The sequence below is a fragment of the Sus scrofa genome, chromosome 8 (assembly GCF_000003025.6).
Source record: "Sus scrofa isolate TJ Tabasco breed Duroc chromosome 8, Sscrofa11.1, whole genome shotgun sequence".
Taxonomy (NCBI): domain Eukaryota; kingdom Metazoa; phylum Chordata; class Mammalia; order Artiodactyla; family Suidae; genus Sus; species Sus scrofa.
Genome location: NC_010450.4, coordinates 56,342,405 through 56,358,533, shown reverse-complemented (window position 1 = coordinate 56,358,533; position 16,129 = coordinate 56,342,405). Strand labels below are relative to the sequence as shown.

Here is a 16,129-nt window from a genome sequence, read left to right as displayed (position 1 = left end):
GCTCCGCACCCAAGACACCCTGGGCCTGTGGCCAATGCAGACACGAAACCCTCACGTGGGTGTTGAAAAGCCCGTTATTCTTAATGGAGCTTCCAAAACTCTTTTAACAGAGTGCTCAGTACTCGGGCCTCCCAGACCCCCACCCCCACCCCCGACTATAATGGATTAAATAGGGGGTCATCTCAACTTTGCTGTTGTTGAGAAGTGGGTATATCCGGGAGTTCCCGTTGTGGCTCAGCGGGTTGAACAACTATCCATGAGGACTCGGGTTGGATCTCTGGACTCAGTGGATTAAGGATCCCATGTTGCCACATCTATAGCCTAGGCCCGCAGCTGCAGCTCCCATCGGATCCCTAGCCTGGAAACTTCCATATGCCACAAGTGCGGCCATAAAGAGACAAAGAAAAGACAAAAACTAGGACTAGCGGGACTGTGAGAGTCAGGGACCAGATCATGAGGGGCTGCTGTCACTGCGGGCGACCCTGGAAGGGCTGGGGCGCACCCTCCGCAGCCAAAGGGGCGCCTATCCCAGCGGCTGAGACGCCCGGCCGCTGATGCCCGCCCGCGGCCAGCAGGGGCGCGCGGGAGCCCGCGATCCGGGAGGGCGGCGTGGGCGTGGGAGAGGCGGTGCGGGCTCAGGCGCCGCGGGGTGTGGCTCCCGCCGCTGGGCGGGGCGCAGGGCTTAAAAGGCAGGCCCGCAGGCTGCCGCTCAATCGCGCTCCGGCTGCCGCCCTGAGCCCCGCGCCCCGTTATGGAGCGGCCGCCGCTGCCCGCCCTGCTGCTGGGCGCCGCCGGGCTGCTGCTCCTGCTGCTGCCCCTCTCCTCTTCCTCCTCTTCGGACGCCTGCGGCCCCTGCGAGCCGGCCACCTGCCCGCCCCTGCCCCCGCGGGGCTGCCCGCTGGGCGAGACCCGCGACGCGTGCGGCTGCTGCCCGGTGTGCGCGCGCGGCGAGGGCGAGCCGTGCGGGGGCGGCGGCGCCGGCAGGGGGCACTGCGCGCCGGGCATGGAGTGCGTGAAGAGCCGCAAGAGGCGGAAGGGTAAAGCGGGCGCAGCAGCCGGCGGCCCGGGCGTAAGCGGTGTGTGCGTGTGCAAGAGCCGCTACCCGGTGTGCGGCAGCGACGGCGTCACCTACCCCAGCGGCTGCCAGCTGCGCGCCGCCAGCCTGAGGGCCGAGAGCCGCGGGGAGAAAGCCGTCACCCAGGTCAGCAAGGGCACCTGCGAGCAAGGTGAGCACGGCCGGTTCCCACGGCTCCGCGCGCGCATCCCTGGACTCGGGGCGGGATGCCGGGAGGGTGGGTGACCCTCCCCTTCTCTTTTCCGAGGCTTCTCTTTGGAGGGTTTGGGGCGTGCGTCAGGAAAGAGAGCTTTGCGGGGCGACTGGAGACAGAGAAGGAAAAAAGTTTTTCCTGATGCCGCAGACTCTCCCTCCCCCAGAGCTCACCCAGCTCAGCTGGCAGATCGACTCCCAGAAGGTGCCTCTGTTCTGTTGGGGATGCGGAGATGCCATTTTCGAATGATTCTTTCTTGGCTTGGGTGTAGAGATGGAGCCAGGAGATAGGGGAAAGAAGTTTGGTGAAATACAGGAGGATTTTCAGAGAGAAGTTGTTTATCCCGCGTTTGCTTGGCTAGATTGTAGGAATTTTAAAAATTGGGCGTCCTGGTTTCCTAATGTTAAGGGAAGCAATTCACTTACTGGAAGTTAGAGATTCTCAAACAGTAATCTAACTAGTTAATTATTTGTGGGCAAAAAAAAAAATACAAACTCTTTGAAGAACTGTTTTTTGTGATGTTTATGTTTCGAACTTTATGACCATTTTGTTTTACTTTCTTGTTCCTTTTTTGCGTAATTTCTCCCCAGGATGCACTGTTCAGCAGGAATGCCTTTGAGGTTATGTTTGATCGTTTATTTTATTCCAAACAAGTCCAAGCTTGCCATAAATGAAAGAGGAAAATAAAGAGAGTCTGGACTTGCGAAAACAAACAAAAAACAAAACAAAACAAAATCCAAGCTTGTAATTCTAATGTCTGAAATAACATTTTCCATCGGCAGCAGTTTCAAGGGAAAGTTAGAAATCCAGCCTTGGCAGTCCTGCTCCTGGCCCTGGTCCCAGCCAGGGTGGAAAAGGGAGAGAGGAGACAGTTCTGAAATGACAGAAGCAGTTGCTTCTTTGACACACTCAGGCTCTCTCCAAGCTTTCCAAATAATTGTGGGTTTTTTTTAGAGTTCTTCCCAGAAGTCCAATGGCTTATAGGTCCTCTGTCACTGACTTCAGAGTTTACTATTGAAAGCCTTAAATAGTGTAAGCGACTTATGTTAACTATATTATCACTGCTTTAAATTTAGAAAGTCGCAATCCAAAATAATCCACGTACTCTTCCAACAGAAACCATCATGTGCTCCTTTTGATCTACTTTATCAGTCATACCATGAAAAGAGAAATGTGCATAGTTTAAGAATTCACTCCAAATGTTGATGTTTTTCTTACACATTCCACGGGAATTTTCCCCGTTGTCTTTCCCAATCACTGGAACTTGCTTTAGCAGAACAGGTTGGCTTGGTTATTAGTTAAGTATTGTTGTCAGTTCTAGCCTGTAGCTAGTTTTATCCATCTTCTCTCATGCTATTTACATCCCTGATGTGCAGTCATAAAATACTGAGACTGATGGTCACATGGAACTAGTCATAGAAGCTCATTAGTATGTAAATCCGAATCCCCAGCGTCTCCCAGGATGCAGTCCCTAGGAGGGTGCAGACCTAGTTTTTCTTTATGTTTGGGAAAATGTTAAGAGAAATAGTATCTAAAATTGGAAACCTTGTCGTGAATTAGTCTTTTCTTCCTAACCTAAATTTAGAGTTACTGGATAGGGCCTGGGAGCATTTATAGGAGAACGCCTGCCAGCGAGGGCAGCACAGAATACGAGGTTCTCCAGAGTACTTTTCCACAGCTGAGGCAAGTGGGCCTAAAGCCAGATCTCCTCAAATAGTTTTCCTGACTCCTGGATGTGTTTTGACAATTATAGAAGCAAACCCATCAGAGTACTTAACTTCTGTGCTATTTAGACACTCCCAATCGCTTCCCAATCCTTTGCACAGCGTAGGAAATGAATTTTCTGGCTTCTTCCAGCCATTTCCACCCTCGGGAAACTTGAGTTACACTGCCTCAAGTATGGGGGGGGCATCTCTGTTGGTCTCACTTACCCTGTGTTGATTGAGCATCTGACGTGTGTCAGCTCCGTGCCAGATGCTGTACAGCCGAGAATGCACAAAGCCTGTCTGGTCTTGCTAGTAAAGAAAGTATACATACAGGGAGTGGTGGAGTGGATTAAGGAGCCAGCATTGTTGCTGCTGTGGCACAGGTTCGATTCCTGGCGTGGAAACTTCCACATGCAGTGGGTGCAGCAAAAAAAAAAAAAAAAAGTATCCATGCAAGTTACAAAGCCACCTCTCAGAGCACCTTTCCTAGAGCCCTGGACACCCCCGTCTCTTCCCAGTCCTGTCTTTTCTGAGATCACTGCTTATCCATCTTGTTTATCTGTGCTTATCCATGCTTGTTTTCTGTGCCTCTGTGATAAGAGGCAAATCTGTCTTTTAAAAAGCTCTATCTGAAAGGTAATGACCTAATAATCTCAAATCTTAAGACTGTCATCATGAATTTATTGCCATTGAATCTTAGGTCCCCAAAGAAATGAGTAACTGGAAGAGGGGATTTGAAAATCCAGTTTAATGAAAAGGTCATGGCGACGTCAGGATGTGGCATGACGTTCTCTCAGGGGTTGGAAGAGATCGAGGCGCTCCTTTATTTAGTTCTTGGCCCCCTTTTGCTCCGTTCCTTTACATCTGAGTTCCTTGGCAGTCCCCTGGTCCCTTTGCATCCTGTCCCCTCCTCTCCCGCAGAAGTAATTTTACTTGTGGAATGAAAATGCACTCGTAAGAGTCCTCTTTGCTCATACCTTTGGGGCCACCTTAAAGCCACTTGGTGGCATCTGTGAGGCTCTTTACAGTAACTCTGTTATTTTGGCCTCTTCTCTCTAACCCCTTTCTGGACCAGCCACAGTCATTGTTTGCAATCACACTGTCACTTACCTGTCCACCTTGGGAATGCTTAGCCTTTAAGGATCAGCTGATGTCACTTTCTCTGTGAAACCGCTTGTCTCTCCTCCCCACCCCTCCATCCATAATGAGGTCCTTGTCCTTCAGCTCTCTGTAGGCTTCCAGCCTTGTGTGTGTGTATGTGTGTGTGTTTTCTGATTCTGTTTATACTTTTTTTTTTTTTTTTTTGTCTTTCTAGGGCCACACCCACAGCATATGGAGGTTCCCAGGCTAGGGGTCGAATTGGAGCTATAGCTACCGGTCTACACCATAGCCACCAGCAACGCCAGATCCCAGCGACGTCTGCAGCCTACGCCACAGCTCACGGCAACAGTGGATACTTAACCAGATTGAGGCCAGAGATCCAGCTCATGGCAACACTGGATCCTTAACCAGATTGAGGCCAGAGATCAAACCCTCACCCTCATGATACTAGTCGGGTTCTTAACCTGCAGAGCAGCAACAAAACTCATGTTTATAAATATTTTTTAAGGGGGGTTAGAGGTTGTTAACTTTTTAAAATTTATTTTTTATTGAAGTATGATTGGTTTATAACATTTGCTAAGTTTCCTGTAGTCCACATGATGTTTGTCCTTCTTTATACCCAACAGGGTGCTGCTTGCCACCACACTGTTTTCATTTCCATCTGCAGCCACACCCTTAACCCTTTACCCACTTTGCCTCCTGCCCTGCCCCCTCTGGTAACCACTGCTCTGTTCTCTGTATCTGCATGTTTGTTTTTGTTTGGTTTGTACATTTATTTTGGGTTTTTTGTCATTTTTAAAAATACTCCACATATAAGTGAAATCATACAGTACTTGTCTTTCTCCATATGACTTATTTCACTTAGAACAATAAATATCCTCGAGGTCCATCCACGTTGTTGAAGATGACAAGATTTCCTCTTGTTTATGGCTGAGTAGTATTCCATTATGGGTATATACCACATCTTACCCTTTCATGGGTCAACATGTGCTAACATTGTTTCAATTTTCTTGGCTCATGTAACTATGCTGTGATAAACTGGGGGTGTTCCTGTCTTTTCATGTTAGTGTTTCATAGTCTTTGGGTAAACAGCCAGAAATGGGATAGCTGGATCATGTGGCAGTTCTGTTCTTATTTTTTGAGAATTATCCATACTATTTTCCATAGTGGCTGCATCAATTTACATTCCCACCAACAGGGCACAGGTTTCCCTTTCCCTCTGTTCCTTGCCAACACTTGCTATTTCCTGCCTTTTGGGTGATAGACATACTCACAGGTGTAAAGTGCTACCTCATTGTGGGTTTGATGTGCATTTGCCTAATAATTAGTGATGTTGAGCATCTTTTCACATGCCTGTGGGCTGTGTGTATGTCTTTTTTGGAAAAATACCTACTCATTTCCTCTGCCTTCCAGCCATTTCTTCAACGCAACTTATTGCAGGTGTACCATGTATGAATGAGCGAGAGGCATTCTAGCAGAACAGTTAAGACCCTGAGCTCTGGAACCAGACTCCTGGTGTGGGCCCAGCTCCTCCCCTTCCTTGGCCTTGAGCTTGTGCCTTGACCTCTCTAGGCCTTGGCTTTGACCTCTCTGAGCCTTGGCTCCTCACCTGCCATGTGGGATTATAATCGCAGCTACCACAGAGAGAGGTTGTGAAGATTTGGTAGGATTATCCACTGAAAGCACTCAAGGCATTGTTCATTGTTGTCCTTCTTCACCGTGAAAGTCAGCTCCCTTTCTGTCCTCAGGGCCTAGATCAGTGTCTGTCATCAGGAGGTATGTTAAATATATGGTGAATGAATGAATAAATGAGTATATGAACTTGCCAGGCACTCGTCTCATCACAGGGTCTGTAGCCTTGAATGAGACGAACAGGATCCCTCTCTCGTGGTGTTTACTGTAGGTGGAGACAAGTAAATGGGTGTTTTCACTCAGTGGTAGGTGCCCTGGAGAATGCCCATAGAGGAGCTGGCTGAGACCAGGAGCAGGTGAACTGAGGGCTGCTGTGAGCCTGTCAGCAAAGGAGCAGAGCTCTTGAGGGGAGAAAGGGCCCTTCTAGTTGGGGTGGCACCTTCCCTTCCCCCTAGTGGCCCGGTGAGCATCTGCCTCCCCTGCTGGACCATGAGCACCCAACAAGGGGCTCCAACTTCATTCTTCTTCGTTTTTTTAGGGGAGCTCCCAGGCCAGGGGTGGAATCAGAGCTATGGCTCCAGACTCCTCCTGGCAGGACCGCTGCCTGCTGTCTCCCATCCTAGTGGCATTGTCAGATCTGGGCTCCTAACCCCAGGGCAGGCTTGGGGGGTGGGGAGGAAGCCCTCTGCACGGTGTTCTCAACAGACACCTCCCCAGCCAGCACTGGGGCCCAGCACCAGGGCCCTCCTCCCCTCTGGTCCCCACCCCTCCTCCTCACTCCTCTTCCAGATCAGAGCCAGAAAAAGTCAGGTCTCAGATGTCTACCCCAGCCCAATGGAAGTGCTTTAAAATTTTTTCTGGCTCGAGTTGCCCTTTTTGCAGACAGAAATGTCTAGAAGTTGAGTGAGTCACTGGTACATTCTTAGCCCTTAACCCAGTTTTATTCACTGCACTTTAGGAAAGATTTGAAAACCTGGAGAAGCTTTAGAAAAGGAAAGCAGCAGCCTTGCAGAAGGGGCTTAAAGGACTTGAGACTCTTGTAGAGGAAAGTAACTCAAAGAATGCAAGCATTTCTTTGTGGCTTGGGGATTGGTAATTAAATGCAAAGGCACCTGGCCCACTCTTCTGCAGGTCTTGGGAGATAGTTAACAGGCCTGGGATTTACACACACTGAGGAGGTTGTGAAAACTGTCCACCAAGGTATGTGCTCCCGTGGGAGTGGGAGAATTTATTTCAGAGCTTCTCTTTTGTGGAGCTGAGCCATAACCAAGGGAGAAAGGGGGCGTTGGAGGGACGCTGTAATATCTTTTACGTTTTAGACCCTTGAAATGCAGTGACCGGAGATAAGCGTGCAGGTGTTTGATACCCTTTAAAATGATTCCCATCTTCCTCTAGAGCCTGCCCTCAGAGTTTTCCGTGGACTTGCCTTCTAGAAGAAGCTGCCTTATAAGGCTCTCTTTGGGGGTAGTTTAGCCACAGAGCTCTGTTGGACAGAGTCCAAGGCTAGCCAGCCTTCCCTCCTCCTAAACCCTCCCCGAGGAGGAGGAGATTATGGTGCTTCCTTTGCCTCAGGCTACCCCTCAAATGATCTCACCTCCTCTGTGTTTTTCATTGTAAGACAAATAGCACCTTGTTCTTAGCAGCTGTTAAACCAAAAAAAAAAGAACCCTGAATTATTGTCAAAAGAACTTTTAAGCCAGGAAACATATACTTGTTATATATTTTGTAATTTTGACCCAGGACAGCATGTTAGGAAGCTTTGAGATGGAAGAAGATTTAGGAATATGTAAATGATGAGTGTAGTTATTTTAGGAACTTTTAAAGATTTCCCCGGTGAGTCCTTTCCTCTTTCTCAGGGGGTAGGAGCATGGGAGGGGCTCTAGAAATACTGAAGAAGCTTTCCCAGGCCTGATTTGGGTGGGTTTTTCAGGATGATCAAGACCCCCATCCCAGGAGTACCCCCACCCCCATGAAGGCTCCCTGAGAAAGTGAGGGAGTCAGGAGGAAAAAACCAAGTGGATAATGGTGTGTGTGTTTATTCTTTTTTTCTTTTTTAGTCTTTTGTCTTTTTAGGGACACGCCCGTGGCATATGGAGGTTCCCAGGCTAGGGGTCTAATCAGAGCTACAGCTGCCGGCCTACGCCAGAGCCACAGCAATGCCAGGTCCAAGCTGAGTCTGCGACCTACACCACAGCTCACCGAAACGCCGTATCCTTAACCCACTGAGCGAGGCCAGGGATCAAACCTGTAACTTCATGGTTTCTAGTCAGATTTGTTTTTGCTGCGCCATGACAGGAATGCCTGTATGTTTATTCTTGACTTAAAATGTATGCGTAAAATAGTTGACCTCTGTTTATTCCAGGCTAAATTAATGGTAGGGAATCTGGTACCTTTGAAAAGGCTTATTTGTTGAATTGACTGGATCTTTCTACAGAGGTTAATCAGAAATAGCTGCACTGCAAGCCCCGCCCCCCGCATCAGGCCTCCACCAGGTAGTGGGTTACCGGGGGGAGGAGCTGTCCCTGAAACCACCTTGGCCCCACAGCAGGTCAGGGTGGCAGTTTTGTGTCTGAAAAGAAAGGTTCAGACCAGGGAAAGCAGACCTAGTAACCCAGTGCTGACAAAGCCCATTCACTTGGCGTGAAGTTCCTTAGAGGGAGCGTTGGCAAGGCCAGGACGAGCTGCTTGCTCCAGGTAGAGTCCACCTCTAGAGAAAGCAGTCCGCTCACAAGCTCAGGACGACCTCTGTAAGAAACCATGGCACATGTGGTATAGCCCCTTCCCAGGGTTATTGTGAAGGTCAGCTTACAGAGTGGACATGAAACCCCTGCAGGGCTGTGCAGCAGCAGATAAACGCAAAGAGCCATAACTGGCCAGACTGTCCCCATCCCGGGCCCGGGGCACCAGGGGGCTGTGGTGACGATAACTGAGGTTTCTGCAGGACTTTGTGGTGCTTTGGAGTTGACTGAGTGGCCTTGGGAGGTAAGGGGATTATTCCCCCAGTTTCCCAAGAAGGAGACTGAAGGTCAGCCGCCACGTGGCCAGCAGTTGTGCATGAAGCGAGGAGTCCTGCTAGAGCCTGCCATTCACAGTGTGGCACATAGCCCAGCAGCAGCAACCCCCTGTCTGCACCTTCTCTTCGGTCGACCTAAAATCATTTCAAAATTAGCAGCTTAAAAAAAAGTGATTCACAGGAGTCAAACTCTTGGGTGTAAAAAAGGGTTCAGAATACCTTAACGAATTTATCTTGCTTCTGTTTTCCTTTGATGAATTGACAAGGGGGATGTAGGATACATTCCTGCCTAAACCAGGCTTTGAATAGCGTAAAAGAAATTCTTGTGATAACATAGGAGACGTCCTGGTCCAGTTGGCTTTTTGTGGTCATGTGGGTGCTTTGCCATGCTCTCCATTCAGGGAAAGATGGTGTGTCTTTGGTGAGTGAATGGCTCTGAGGGGCCTTTGGACAGATCGCTGAGGCCAGGCTGAAAACCCAAGAGCCAGCTCTGCAGCGGCAGCCCAGAGGCCCCCGTCTGTTGTGCTGGCGGCCACGGGCATGAACATCTCCCCCAGCATCACCTCTGGGGCTTAAGGTTTGGGTGTGGTGTTTGACCATCTGCTAGGCCCTTCTGGCACCTCAGAGTAGGTTACAGGAGAAAATCGTGAGGACACCTGTCAACACACGCGAGCGTGTGCCTTGCCCTGAGGTTTTAGCCTCGGTGCTGTGTGCTGCCTGCCCCCAGCATGGCACCATCCATGTTCCTGGCCAGTAATAAGGTTTACTCCACATCGAAGCTGTAGCCTGTTGTAGGTCAGTGCTCTCTTCAGGGAATTTGCATTTTTAAGGACTGCAGCATAGTCAAGTGACAACTTGCAGAAGAAGGAAAAATCCGCGTGGGAGTTTGAGAACTCAATTAAGCATAATCCATTTTGACTTTCTGAGAGAGGGGGGAAAAAAGAGAGCACTTTAATATTCGAACAGCTGACTCCAATCACCCTGTTCTTTGATGTTGTTTTTCTTGAAGAAGGGATGTCTCCAGCTTCTTTGGAGGCTTGGCTCTTTCCCTGAGTGAGAAAAGCTCAAGGGCATTTCATTTACATCACGGCAGATTAGCTGGCCTGCATCAAGTGGTTGAATTGGGAAAGCTTCAGGTCTGACATCTATTCAGCCCTCTTCTGGCCTGACCCCAAGCAACAGAGAAAAATTTTTATCAAGAAATAGATCTCGTGGAACCTTCAGAACATTTTGAAAGAGACCACACAGAAAAGAGGCTTTAGGAATGTGTCAGGATAGTGGGAGCCCGCAGGGTACAGAGCTTGTTGCTTCTCCATGGGAGCTTTTTGAACTTTCTGCTCACGGAGCAGAAATCTACAGTGAACCTCGACAGCAGCCGCAGCAATCACCCCACAGCCTGGCTTCCATGGGACCCCCCCCCACCCCTACCCAGGAACAGAGAGCGTGGGGTCCAGAGTGAAGGGCTGGCAGCAGTGCTGCTGAGTGAGAGGTGACTTGTTAGAGATGCAGGCTGGGCAGGGATCTAGGTGCTGCTGGGCTGGGACAGGGCAGGGCTCCTCTCTGCTCAGGTGTGTCTCAGATCAGAGCTGTAGGGCAGGAGGCCAAGCCAAAGCTTGGCTCTGGCTGCATCAGTGAGCCTTTGGTTCACAGGCAGTGACTTGGGCCGGGCAGGCCTGTTCAGGACCCAGTGTCCACGTGGGCTGATTAACAGCCCCTGCTCCAGCCTGCCTCGTCTGAAGCCTCCTTCTTTTCACCTGTTCGGCTTAGCCTCTCAATTCCATGCCGCTCCTTTTTCCTGTCTGAGTGCAGAGAAACAAGGCCTTTTTCTTCACCTCCCACCCTTTCTTAGCCTCAGAGCCTGGCCAGCAGCGTTGCAGATGGTGAGCTGCTCAGTCTGCACCCTCCGCCCCATCCCCAGACTTGTGGGCTGGCCCCTGACATCCCCTGAAGACAGTGAATGAGCAGGCACCTGGCCTGTCATCCTGGCAAGGCAGCCAGCTCAGTCCAAGTCATCAAGGAGATGGCTGTCCCTTTGCTGGATGCTCCTTTGGGATGAGGTTTTTTTCGGATGCCTTAGCGTCCCAGGATCCTAACACACTCCACGAACTGGCCTTGCTCAGGTCCAGCCAGGGGGTAGGAGACAGCCACACCCCATGGTGACCCTGAGCTCAACAAGACCCCAGGCCTGACCCTTGACTTCAGCTCTCGTGACTCTGCTGGTCACCAGCGGCCTCAGCTTGGCTGGTGAGTGTGAGGAGAGAGAGCAGAGTGTTTAAGGATGTGAACTTGGGAGTCAGGCCACCTGAATCAGATTTTTCTCCACCACTTACCATGTGACTCTGACCTCCTGATTCTCAGGTTTCTTACTTGCAAAACAGGTGTGGTAATAATCATGTCTGCCACATAGGTTGTTGGGAGCTTAAGGGAGACACATGACAAGCACTGTATCTGGTGAATAGTAGAGTCTCAAACACTGTTTCACTTCCATTTTTATTGTTATTAGCATCATGAAGCCATAGAACTCGTTTATATAAGTACCTTGACTGTGCTCTGTTGATGTCTGACTTTGACTGGTCCAAACTGTCTCCACCTGTGTGAGATCTGAAACCTGTGTTTAGATTGATGCAAACAAAATAGCAGGATAATGTACTTAGAAACAACCCCCTGGAAACTTCCATCTAGCTCTTGTTCTTGCTTTTCAAAGACTCCAGGATAAGGAATCCTACTCCATCTGGGCGAGATCCCAGAGTCCAAATGCAGATTGGTCACATGGGAAGCACCCAGGATGCTGGCCAAGGGGTTGCCTGGCTCTTATACATAGACTCTTTCCATCTTTGAGTTCAGGTCACATGCAGTATTTTCTAATAATACCTTTTATGTATAGAGGACATTTGGGATTCAAAGAACACTCAAATTCAGGAATTACTGATCTCTTTCTTCCCTTTATAATATGGGAAATGTTGGGGGGGTTGTTGTTTGAATCTTTTTTTTTTTTTTTTAAGTTGGAGATACTGTCCCCAAAGGAATGTGAACCAAAATCCTAGAGATTGGCAGAGAAGGAGTATTAGTGTCCATTACGTACACATTGGGTATTAGCATTGCCTTTTAGAGGGTATTATTATTATTATTGATGGAAATAATAAAGTGTTTTACTTGCAATTCATGTGTCTCTTTGGCTGTCACATGTAACCTTAGCTTTGCAGGAACTCATTTACAAAACGTTTAATGATAAACAGGCATTTTTTTTTATGGCCGCACCCTGGGCATATGGCAGTTCCCCAGCCAGGGTTTGAATCTGAGCTACAGCTGTGGCAACACCAGATCCTTTAACCCACTGCACCAGGCTGGGGATCTAACCCATGCCTCTGCATCGACCTGAGCTGCTGCAGTCAGATTCTTAACCCACTGTGCCACAGTGGGAACTCCTAAATGGCCCTATTTAGACTCAGAAAAGTACCCAATTAGGTTGATTCTTTGCATCCATCTGAAGAGTGATAACATCCACCAAATAGTTGAGGGTGGAGAGCAGAAAAATGAGGGTGTGGAGAAGCGCTTTAAGAAGCTGGATAACCTTTCAAACTCCCTGCCATCAGCATTTTGGAGTGAAGCTAACAGAACATTGGAACTGCCACCTCTCCATCTGCTGTGTACCCTGTCACCTTCTAAAGCCGTAGTTCTTTTTTTTTTAATTTTATTGTAGTTGATTTACTGTGTTGTGTTAACTTCTGCTCTACTGCAGAGTGATTCAGTTATACATATATTTACACTCTTTTTCATACTCTTTTCCATTATGGTTTATCACAGGATGTTGAATAGAGTTTCCTGTGCTGCACAGTAGGGCCTCATTGTTTATCCATCCTGTATATGGTAGTCTGCCTCTGCTAATCCCACGGGCCCACCCCTTCCCTCCCTCCCTCCCCCCCGCCACCTTGCCAGCCACAAGACTACTCTCTGTGTCTGTGAGTTTGCTTCTGTTTTGTAGATAAATTCCTTTCTGTCATATTTTAGATTCCACATATCAGTGATATCATGTATTTATCTCTGGCTAACTTCACACGTGGTATGATCATCTCTAAGTCCATCCATGTTGCTGCAAATGGCATCTCATTCTTTTTATGGCTGAGTAGTATTCCATTGTGTATATATTACCACTTCTTTATCCATTCCTCTATCAATGGAATTTAGGTTGTTTCCTTGTCTTTGCTATTGTAAGTATTGCTGCAGTGAACATTGGGGTGCATGTGTCTTTGTATTATGATTTTCTCAAGATATATGCCCAGGAGTGGGATTTAAAGCAGTAGTTCTTGACCTTGGCTGGACCCCAGACCACTTAGTGAGTTTTATAAAATGCTGATGCCTGAGTCGCACTCCAAGACTCTAGCTAAATTGGTTTGCTTGTGATCTGAGCAGCAGGACTTTTTTTTTTTTTTTTTTTTTTTTTTTTTTAGGGCTGTACCCACAGCATATGGAGGGTCCCAGGCTAGGGGTCTAATCAGAGCTACAGCTGCCGGCCTATACCACAGCCGCAGCAACGCCAGATCCAAGCTGCATCTGCAACCTACACCACAGCTCACGGCAATGCCAGATCCTTAACCCACTGAATGAGGCCAGGGATCGAATCCACAACCTCATGGTTCCTAGTTGGATTCGTTAACCACTGAGCCACGATGGGAACTCCTGTTATTTCTGCACTTATTAATGATGGCCATTCTGACTGGTGTGAGGTGGTACCTCATAGTAGTTTTCATTTGCATTTCTCTAATATTCAGTGATGTTGAGCATGTTTTCATGTGCCTATTGGCCATCTGTCTCTCTTTGGAGAAATGTCTTTTCAGGTCTTTTGCCCATTTTTCAATTGGGTTGCTAGTTTTTTTCCTGTTGAGTTGTGTAAGTTGTTTGTGTATTTTAGACATTAAGCCCTTGTCTGTTGCATCATTTGAAACTATTTTCTCCCATTCTTTAGGTTGTCTTCTTGTTTTATTTATGGTTTCCTTTGCTGTGCAAAAGCTTGTCAGTTTGATTAGGTCCCATTGGTTTATTTTTGCTTTTATATCTGTTGCCTTGGGAGACTGACCTGAGAAAACATTTGTAAGGTTGATGTCAGAGAATATCAGTCTTTTTAAATTAAATTTTATTGGCGCATAGTTGATTTACAGTGTTGTGTTGGTTTCAGATGTACAGCAAAGTGAATCAGTTATACATATATATCTACATATATGTATATACAGTTATAAATATATACATACAATAAATCAGTTGATTCACTTGTATATATAAGATATAATGTATATATGTACACATGTGGAGATATATAAGATATGAATATCTTATGTATATATATGTATACAGTTATATATACACAGATATATGCAGATATCTCCATTCTTTTCAGATTCTTCTCCCATATAGGATGTTAAAGAATATTGAGTGGCGTTCCCTGTGTTGTACAGTAGGCCCTTGTTAGTTACTCATTTCATGTAGAGTAGTGTGTATATGTTGAACCCCAGGTCCTAAATATCTCCATCTTGTTGGTATTACTAAAATTTGAGTACCACAGTACTGCCAGTATTCACCTGAATCCCCGTTATCCATTCTTTGATGTATACTGCTACCTGTGTTGATACCAGCCACCTTCCAAGTTAGCCGAGTTATGTGAGTTAATGTCTTTTAAATGTTAAGCACCGTGCTCAGCCCATGGTTGGCCTTTAATAAAGGTTACTTCTGGTCTGCCTCCCTCTTCAGTTAAACAGCAGCAGAGGAAGGCACAGATTTGGTCCATTCTCATCATTTGTGGTAATTATGTTCTGTGAAGTCCTGCAAGTACTGTATCTGCACCTCCTGAGCCATTGCTCCTGGGGCAGTACAGGGAGAAGTTCTTTTGCGCCTCTATCACCATTCATTAATCAGTACATAACCTCATTTTATGTGTGTTTCTGTTTAGACACCTCATTTAATATATATCATTGATTGGTTCACATTGAACTCACAGCCGACAGCCTACAGCCCAGACTCATTGAAAACACATGTTGTCTCTCATTCTCACTGACACATCAGAGCCCCTTTTTTGATTAGAAATACTAGATAGCACTTCAGCTCTTTATTCAATAGCAAGATCACCAACCGAAAGCACAAAATGCAAGAAAAACAGAAGAAAAGTGGCACTAAAGAGACTGCAAGGTTACAGCATGATACCAGGAACAGAGAGGCAAATGTTGCCTTGTTCATTGTCAGTAGAAGCCTTACATTTTTTGCCACTCTGTGCGTGTGCAAGGATGATTGGATTTGGAGGTTATAAAGAAATCTTAGCAAATAGGTGGATTTGCAAATACGGAACCACAGATAATGAGAATCGACACTGTTGGAAAGGGTCAGATCCAGTGACAAGGAACTATGAGGGATTTCGAATGCAGAGCACACGTATGCTTCTGCTTTCTCTGCATTGTTCGGTGCTTAAAGGTGCTTGCCAAGCAGGTGCTTAGACCATGGCTGGACTCTTGGCCCCATTTGACCTGCCATCCCTGTGTTGATTGTCCTCAGGGCCAGCCCCTGTTTTTACCCTGCACCCACCAGCAGGGCTGCCATTCCACGGCATTATGCAAAGGGTAGGTTTCACTGAGCTTTTGTGGGAGCTCTGTAAATAGCCCTCCCGTTTCTGTCTCCAGCTTTCCCACCAGCTGGTGGCCTTCGTCCCCTCCCTCGCCCAGAGGTGCACCCTCGCCTTGCCCACTACCAGGCCTCTCCGCTCCCTCCAGGGTTACATTTAGCAGTTAGGCCCTGTCCTGGCGCGTGTGAGTTAACCCCTCACCTAACTCAGAAGACAGAGATGACCTGATCCTCCTTGTCATTAGAAGTGGAAAATGGTAATGATTCTCTGTCAGTCATGCCAGCTGCCTGTTTTCAGTGAAGGCCCTATGAGGTGCCACAATAAGGAAGTTGGCAGTGATGAGGATAATGTGCCTTTGCCAAGGAGCCTACACACCTGTGTTTCATCTGGTGGTTAGTGAAGTGTGGGAGGGCAGAAGTGTTTACACTAAAATAGAAGAGCCCCGTGTGAGGTCGTGAAAATGCATGGGAGCAAAGAACACACACATCTGTGTGTTCACCTCAGCTCTTCCTTTTTAATCATTGGGAGCATATATTTTCTGTGCAATCAATACTGGAAAGGGAAAAAGTGAACAAAAGTACATTCATGTTTGCGGCCTGTGAATACATCATAATTTAGTTACGGACTGTATGAGCTGATAAGTAATGTAACTATGAGTAGTATATAAATGAATTAATTATTACTTTGCCTGAAGTGACATTCTAGAGAGGAGACAAGTGAATTTTATTTTTGTTTGCTCAGATTTGAACTGGGGATAGAATATTGACCCAAAAGAATCTTAAAGGTTGTTTAAATACTTTGGTCA

The 16,129-nt window shown here is 47.4% G+C and overlaps 1 protein-coding gene across 1 annotated transcript in view; it reads left to right on the top strand.

Moving 5' to 3' along the window:
• The window catches only part of IGFBP7 (insulin like growth factor binding protein 7), a 74,734-nt gene continuing 59,316 nt past the window's right edge, over positions 712-16,129 (top strand). Inside the window, 1 exon segment of the mRNA NM_001163801.1 lies at positions 712-1,226. Coding sequence (NP_001157273.1) covers positions 752-1,226 — 475 coding nt within the window. The 5' untranslated portion in view covers positions 712-751.